Source organism: Formica exsecta, unplaced genomic scaffold (assembly GCF_003651465.1).
Source record: "Formica exsecta isolate Colony F162 unplaced genomic scaffold, ASM365146v1 scaffold465, whole genome shotgun sequence".
In the NCBI taxonomy this organism is placed as follows: Eukaryota; Metazoa; Arthropoda; class Insecta; order Hymenoptera; family Formicidae; genus Formica; species Formica exsecta.
The window spans coordinates 816,211-825,174 of NW_021851887.1; the positions used below are offsets into that span (position 1 = coordinate 816,211).

The 8,964-nt window shown below is 34.9% G+C and overlaps 1 protein-coding gene across 6 annotated transcripts in view; it reads left to right on the top strand.

Annotated features, from left to right (window-relative positions):
* Positions 1 to 8,964, top strand: part of LOC115241062 (UDP-glucuronosyltransferase 2B31-like) — a 403,584-nt gene that overhangs the window by 385,569 nt on the left and 9,051 nt on the right. For 3 of the 6 annotated variants that reach the window (XM_029816595.1, XM_029816594.1, XM_029816596.1), the window contains one exon: positions 8,048 to 8,157. In XM_029816595.1, the coding sequence (XP_029672455.1) occupies positions 8,098 to 8,157 (60 nt within the window). In that variant the 5' untranslated portion in view covers positions 8,048 to 8,097. Of the gene's footprint in view, positions 1 to 7,012; positions 7,039 to 7,594; positions 8,158 to 8,964 lie in introns of those variants that run through there. The other 3 variants (XM_029816591.1, XM_029816592.1, XM_029816593.1) reach the window with 3 other exon arrangements.

The window sequence follows — 8,964 nt, forward strand, 5'->3', positions numbered from 1 at the left end:
TATATAATTTACTTTTTCCTTTTGCTAATAAAACAATTTCCTGTATCCAACCATAGCAACCGCATGCAGCGCAACGTTGCGTTCACTTTTCTGCAGACCCGCTCGATCTTTCGCGATTGTATCAGAATTTCAACGTTACGAGCGGAGAGATTCGTAAATTTCCTGCCTTGTTTCTCGCACGGCGAACAAAATCTGGCGTTTGGCCGAACCTAATCTAAAAACGATGGTGGTACTCAATGTAACGATCCCGGATTTTCTTCAGTTCTCCGCCAGTTTACGGTTCGCCATCCTCTCTCTTTCTCTTCTCCTCTCTCCCTCCCGCCTCCTCCCCTCAAATGATTTCATCTTATATCTGGTAGGATTAGAGAACCTCTGTCCCTGACCGTTTCATTACTCATCCTATACGCGCTCCGACATTCTACGTGTTCGTTTCGTTTGTCTCTCTTTTTCCATCCTGTCTTTTTCCTCTCCGCATTTGTTCAGTCCTACTCTTTTCATATTCTTTAGCCCACTTTGTCCCCTTTCGGGTCCCCCTTCCATTGCTGGACGACTTCGCAATATTGTAATGTGAGGCACAATACGTTGCTCTCGAAAAGATGCGCCGCCATGAAGACGAGGATGCGCCGAGCGTAGGAAAAGATTAAAAAAGGGAGCAATACGTTTTGCAAGAGAGGGAGAGAAACATGTTGTACGCAGTAACGAGTATATACGCGTGTTTTATAAATAAAATTAAATATGATTAATGTTTTTGGAATCAAACGTACAAATTATTTATATCATTGATATAAATTTTATACTTTTTCGCTCAATTTACCTCGTCAAATTAGAATTTTCTCCATATATACACGTAGAAGTGATATTAAAACATTATTTTTATTTCTTTCTTGGAAAACTATTGTCATAAATTCATTAATATAATTATATAGAATGACTGAAAATATGCAGCATTTCTGCATTTTCGTATAAATGAACAAAATAGCGCTATCCAGAATCCTCGAGAAAAATGAGATAAGAAACAAATTTTACATTTTTTCTTTTGCCATAAAATTAAAACTTTCTGCATGAATATATGATTAAATGATGCGAAAAAATAACTATTTGATAAAATTTCCAAGTGTTTTGAATAGCTTCGACGGTTTTCTTAACATTCTAAATGAACAAAATAATTTAATCGAGAAAAACGTGATGATCATAAATAAATGGCAACCAACGCATTTCTCGCCCAAAATTTTAAAATCTGAACTTATTTTAATACACATGAACACACATACAATCGACGGTGTAATAAAAGAACGAATAAACCGAATAAAATAACGTCTGCTTTTTCCAATACTATCGCTTTATATAAGACTGGCCCATATTAATAAAAATATTATTCCATCCGTGACAATAACTATCTGAAACGACGTATGCAAGAGCGTATCCTGAATTACAGAGTTCGGTTCTGTCGACGTCTCTGAGGTGCAGTTATCGTTTGCCCGGAGAGTCCTATCTCTGCTCGCGAAATCGTCTCGACCGTGTAGAATCCAGTTAGGTGTCCACATAGGCGTATACACAGCTGTACGGTCTCACATGCTCCATTGGTTTCTTATTGTCACCTGCGCCGAAAGCTCATCCCGTAAATGGATCAAGTGCACGAAACATTTCTCCGATAGAACCTCGATAGATACTCGCGTTCGATAGAAGCAACTCTGATCGCGCAAAATACATTTTCGCGATAGATTTATCTCTTGCTGATGGAATGTGTTATATCGCAATTTTTGAACGATTGTAAAGCTGTTATAAGTTTAAATAAAAAAAAAAAAGATTGTTAAAACTGAATATCTCGTATAAATAGCGTAGTCAAGAGACTCGATCGCGGCAAGCTTCGTTATCGCAAAGAAACAACGTTTCCTTTTCCATTTCTCAGAGTACTTCGCGTAATCCTTCAGTTTTCGTTCGGTAGATTTCAATGCGGAAAACGACATGCGAATGCGTCTGCAAGTTTCTTCCGCAAACTTCGTTCAGAATTGGAATTAAGACGTTATAGAAATGGATTATGGAGTTTAATTAAGTTGACTCAACGCCGGCACCACAAAATTTCACGGCTCCCCCCCCTCCCCCCGGATTTGCGGATTGCCCTTTACCGTTGATTCGTGGCGGAATAACGCATTTCTAATTTCAGAGTTTGCGTTGCATAAATTTTACGAGCCCTCTAAAGCTTTCACACAATCGGCAAAGACAAGTAATTATCGGTATATTCTACAAGAATAATCGCTGGATTAACTGCTTAATTGTTTTTGTAGTATCGAAAGTTTACAATCTTTTACAGAAAAGATCTAATGATTAATTGTGATACATTAATTAATTTTTCAATTGAAATTTACAAAATTGAAGTTTATAACTCTATTCTATATACATATATTTTAATTATGTCTATATATATAAATTGTAATAAATTATTCAAAATACATTTTCGCGATAGATTTATCTCTTGCTGATGGAATGTGTTATATCGCAATTTTTGAACGATTGTAAAGCTGTTATAAGTTTAAATAAAAAAAAAAAAAAGATTGTTAAAACTGAATATCTCGTATTTTCACAAATGTAATATTTCTCGTATTATCATAATTCTAATTTTATAAAACAAAATTAGCAACACTGATCGAATAAGTGCTGAATATATGAATTTTTTACGTTTATTATAAATATAATCAATTATGCCAATAATTTCCAGATTTTCCGAGAATATTAAAATTGCAAAATTTAAATAGAAATACTAAATATATTTACAAGGAAATTTTATTAAAAATATAAATATAATTATATACTATCTTTTTCTATTGCTTTACTATACTATAACTTTTAACATGTGCCAAATCTATAGATAACTTTCGACCAAAAAAAAACCGAGATTTTGAAATGAAAAATCTCTGTCTTTCCTGTACTGATAGTTGAAATGAGAGTGAAGTAACGAGAGTAAATATAGAGCCAAGGTATTAAAACAGTTAAGGTAACTTTTCTTTAGAGTATATACCGCAGAAAATTCCGCAAACGCCAAGTACTTTATGGTGTATTACATGTCGGACCAGATAAAAATTCCATAACGCGTAATGGAGAGCTCGTAAATATTTATCTTTTTCTAACTCGGCGATATGCTAAGTTTGCGTGAGAAACGCACGCGCGGAACGTAGGATAACTCTTGACACAACTCAGAAATGCAACAAGCTCCCGGGTCTTGATTATAATGCTCGGTGACCAGAAGTAATCTCATTAGCCGTGTCGTAAACTCATTTAGCAATTCACAAAGAAACCTTGCCTAAAATATGTACTTATGCGTATATAATCGAGTGCAAGCTGCGCTTTAACTTCATAATTAATTAATTCTAGAAAAGTTTTTAATCACAGAATTTACATGTTCCTATTCTACTTCGAAGAAATCGTAGATGCGCGCCTATATATATCCAATCGTATGCATATTATATTTCAAGAGGATCAGATCAGTTTAATCAAATCAGATTAGTTTAATATCAGTTTAATATAGATTTTTCAATCAAGTTAGAACGTTTCTTCTCTAAAGAAATATTGAAACATTAATAATTAAATTTGTAAGCGATATGACAATCATCATATCAGCTGCTTCAAAAACGGATTAATCGCGTGCAAAAGAAATGTCTGCCAAGACCTCAAAGAGGTACATTAAACTCAGGACATTATTTCGCGCTATACAGGAGTACAGTAATGACAAAATCAGCCGTAGGATTGCAATCCGGAACAAAACATTAGCGAGCGGCGGGGATTCGCGAACCACGCGCCATATGGCGGGGGCTTTCCGTGCAGGAAACTCGGTAGGATCCGCGAAATTAGCCGCAGATACCCGAGATTCCGCTTGCATAAGTGCCGTCGCAAAAACTCAGAATTCGTGAGAAGGATAGCTCATGCGGGAGGCGAGGGAATTATAGCGACAGGTTTGCAAGTGTACAATTATACAGGGACGTATAGTCAGTTTTCGAGACTCGAGAAGCTAATAATCCTTGAGAATCCCACGACAGAAACATAATTAAGTAGGCACGTATTTAAAAAATTGAATTTAATTTCTCGATTTTCTGCATAATAAATTTGAAAAATTCATTAATATTGTTAAGCTAGATTTGCGAATTCCAGTGATACAAATGAAGGCTTTTCGATATTTGAAATTAATTTAGTTTCTTCAACAGAAGATGACTAAATAAAGAAAGAAAAGCATCTCTTCTTATCTTACGTAATACATAGTTTTACAAATCGACAAATTTTTTGTTTAAAATATTCTACGAGATTTCGTAATAACTATGGCTCTTAAATTTCATCTTTGAAGCTTAAGTTCCATCAATTTTCACATAGATGCGTCCCTATCATTGTAACTGCAAAACAGAACACGAAAGTGAAAGAGATACAAAATAGCAGAAACAGAGAAAGAGAAAGAGAAGAAGAGGAGGAGGAAAGGGTGGTGAGAAAAGAGAGGAGAAACGGGTAGTAAGGCTCTTGCAAAACATACGCTGCTGAATCTGACACGTCCTCTGGCAGTCTGTTGGGTTTTCCAGGATGGTGAGGGGGCGTACAAATCTAGACGGTTACTTACTGACACACACAGCATTTTGCTGTCGTACCGAATTCTCTCTCTCTCTCTCTCTCTCTCTCTCTCTCCCTCTCTCTTTCTCTCTCGTTTACACTCACAACCGCGAGTGTAAGCTGTTCTCTCCGACTCTCTCTCTTCGGCTCACTGCCTCTCATCTCCACCCTCTCGACAGTATTGTATTGTATTAAAGCCGCGGCTCGTGTTGCGGCTTGACAAAAGCAGGCGCACGACCTACCCCGCCGCGTACTCAGTCTCCTCTTTCATCCCTCTACCACCCCCTTCATCTCGTAATCTCCCCCGCCTCGCTGCTCGCGCACCCCGTGGCGCTCCTGGAGAGTCCAGAACATATTGTATTATTCACGGAGTAATTTAAACCGCAAATGATAGATATCCTAAATATCCTCTTGGTCTGTCCGATCGACCATTCGGATTCAGCCAAGCTCCTGTCGTCTTGTCATGTGTGACAGCCGCAACAGGCGAATTAACGCTCGCACGAGGTTCGTAGCGTAAATACATAGTAAACACGTGCATATTGCGATAATCGAATCAATTGAATTTGATTATTAATACGTGGATAACTTTATTCGATATTTATTCGATATACGTTAATATAACGTATCATGCGTATTTTCATATTATCTTGTGTAACATTATATATCAAGAAACTTATAGAAAAATATATTATTACATTATAAAGAATATATATTTCATAAATGTCGTTTTAATATTTTTGCATCTGCGGTCAGAGCGTGCCTCCGTTTATATAAAATTACATTTTTAAATGAGATAAAATGTTCAATACGTAATATTTGACATTGCGATAGTAATGCGAGTTACATGACAAATAACATTCCAATCTAGATCTCACGTAAATATAATTTTAACTTTCCTATACTAATGTCAAATTAAAAAAAAAAATCCTCAGTTTATTTTAACTATAATTATTCAAAGCACTATTTATTATTTTAAACATACTCTCTTTATCGCAAAAATAATATTATTAGAGAAACTGTTCATATAAAAAAAAAGATAAAAAATATATAAAATAAAAAATTATATTAAGTTTGATATTTAATTTATAATCGCTCCATTATTACACATTAACACGTTACAAGTATTCATTTTTCTGCCGGTCAGTTTGCCGAACTTAGTTCCTAGTCCATCACCTTCCTTATTCCTGTCCTATCGTCAAATTTCAAAATGAATCTCGATCACGACTCCATCAAAAGTGCTTTTAACCTTTATCAGACATATCTGACTCTGACACGTGATTCGAATTTGTCGCCTACCTGCGGCGTCAGCGGAGCTCTTTAAAGTTTTTAACGTAGCTCTATTAAATTCAAGAAATCGCCTAAAGTCTATAATGATATTCTCAAACGTGCAAATGGTAATACGTAATCAAAATATATGCAATTCCAACAATAGATACTTTTGACAAAGAATGTCACGTTTAAAGTCTCATGTTATAACACTGTAAAAAATAATTACAAGAATAGCTTCAACATTATTATAAAAAAAATTATGCTATGTAAAGATCGATACAATTTTACTTAAGTGCACATGAACGGTTTAGACGTTAATGCAGAATATGAGTAAAAATCATAATTATCCACAACATGTAATACGAAAGCATGGTCATATATAGTTTCAAAAAGCTCCTGCTTATAATTATTCTTAGTAAATCTCGTGCGCAGAAAGCGTGGCTTGGTCTGAAAGGCAACTTTTCGCGACTTTTCCGCTAGACAACGTCCATGATGCACTGCTCTCGGCTTTTACATCAAGGCGACGCGCACGCGGGCTCGAATTAACGAGAGGCTTTTCGTATCTCAGCGTTATTACAGCTCTAAGTAATGCGCCGTGCTTAAACTCGTATTTATGACAGCCATGCAAAAATCTTTTGTCTTCGGACCGGAACATTTCTCTTTGCCAATCGCGCGATAGCGTAGCGTCAGAATTTTTTAATTTATGTCACACCACAATACCACACAAGCGCCAAACAATCGCGATTTTATTTGTCCAATAAAATTGCAACATGATAAAAAGAAAGGCACACGAAAATTTTCGATTGTATTCTCGAAAAGAATCTTCTTCGCAACTATTTTGTGAAATGTTTTGTCTCATTTAAAAATTTAATTTCTTGTAAATTTTTTTTAGCCTTTTCCATAAATAAATATAACCGATACGTACGTGACACGTTACAGAGTAAAACATTGTCTGAACAAAAAAAAAAGTTGTCGAAGATTGTATGACAAAAAAAGGTATTAATTAAGTTAGTGTAATTCTGTAAGAGAAGAAAAAAATTTTTTCTAGAGAGAGAAGAATCTCATTTCAAGAAATAAGACACTGATATTTTTTCGTTTCCATCAACAGCATTATTTTTACGCTCAACTTAGGACCTCCTCTCCTTGTAAGAGAGAAGAGAAAAGGCGAGTCATATGTCGAAGGTAATGGTGCGTCAGTGAATGATTTGTCTCAACCACACATTTTTCTGTACATTTATATTTTTTCTCCTACTATCTCTCCCTATCTTGCGTGTAATATTTGAATATTTTATATATGAGACGAAAAAAGCGTAAATATGTGAAACATTAATTTAATACGATACATAAATATATAAATATATATATATATATATATATATATATATATTTATATATCATATTATATTTATATATATATATATATATTTATGTATCATATTAAATTTAATTAAAAATATATTTCACATTTACAACAACAAATAAAAAATTGTGATTTATACGTATGGTGTAATCAAGTTTATATGCTATAATTAGATAAGATTTTTTATGTTTTAAATTGCATCTATAAATTCCATTATCGAGTTTGACTAATTTGGCAATTATTTATATAATATCACATGTTTCTATGAGATCTCATATATTTCTATTTTCTGCTACATCATTTTCTAGCGACATATCGCAATCAATTCCTGGCAACACTAAATGTTAATGATAAAGTTATGATTATACATTCGATTATTTCTACTTTCATTAAAAGATAACTAAATGGATTCATCGAAACGCATCGCTCATGCGTGAATGCCGTCTTTGTATTCTCGACGAAATATAAAAGGGTCTGCGCGCGCGTCGCGCACACGAGGCCTGAATTATTTCTCTCGTAAAGCTGAGTGAGAAGCATCCGACCAATGGACAACTCGTTCACTTATTTACCGTCGCCCCAAGCAAACTGATCGTGGAACATGTATTGAATTTTTCATACGTATCGCCTTCGTCTTTTTTTCCGTCGCTCGGGTTCTTTTTAAAAATTCTTGCGAGAGACCGGTAGCCTCGATTCTTCCTTGAAAGATTGAACGGCCGTTTCGCATCCACGAACGAAAGTGTTCTGTGCCCAAGATGCACATCGTGACGCTCGTATTGCTATCAGTTTTGCTATTCCGCGCCTACCACTACACCTACGGATACAATATTCTAGGTATTTGTCCAAGTGCAAGTTACAGCCACCAACAACCCTTCCAAGCATTGATGAAAGCATTGGCGGCTCATGGCCACAGGGTTACCGTAGCATCAACAATTCCTTTAAAGGTATATAGATTTTTTTTCCTCATATTTTTGCTAACGATTTGCTTGTCATCTATCAATCTATCAGTCTATACACACACACACACACACACACACACACATATTACACAAATATGCGTAACTTTAAATATAAATTATCAAGTTTTAGAAAATATTTCTCGAATATAATAAACGCTATAGTCTCATTTTCAAGTGTTTCAATATAATTTTGACTTATTCACGACTTAAAAAGATATCGGCATTTATAATTTTGACATTATTCACGACTTAAAAAGATATCGGCATTTATTACGTTTGAGAAATTTGCTGTCACAAGAAATCTTTATCATCTTCCTTTTTCTCTCCTCCCGATTATTGCAATATAACGCTTGCTTATCATCGCAAGAATATCCATAAAGCCGCAAGTATTTTTTGCAAAATCAAGATATTACATCGTTCTTGAAGAGCTCACGATTATTTTCGAGTCTCGGTAATCTTTGTGGCTTTAACAGCATTTTGGATATTTCTTTGGTCCGTTTAGACATAACTAAAACTACCATGACTGAATCCGTAAACAAAGTTTTATTCATTTTTCGCTCTCGGGCATAAATCATTATTCAAATAAATTTTCATTTACAATAATAAAAAATATCAATATAGAATATTGATCGAGAGATAGATATTTTTTTATTCCTCTTATTTCACATTTTTTTTCAATATTACACTTTCTTTACTCGCTTTTTTTTCTGACACTGACATCCTTCTTTCAAGCCCTCTCGGATCGTTCCTCTGACATCTCACTCGTTTCCCCTATCTACCGCCTCGTGTACT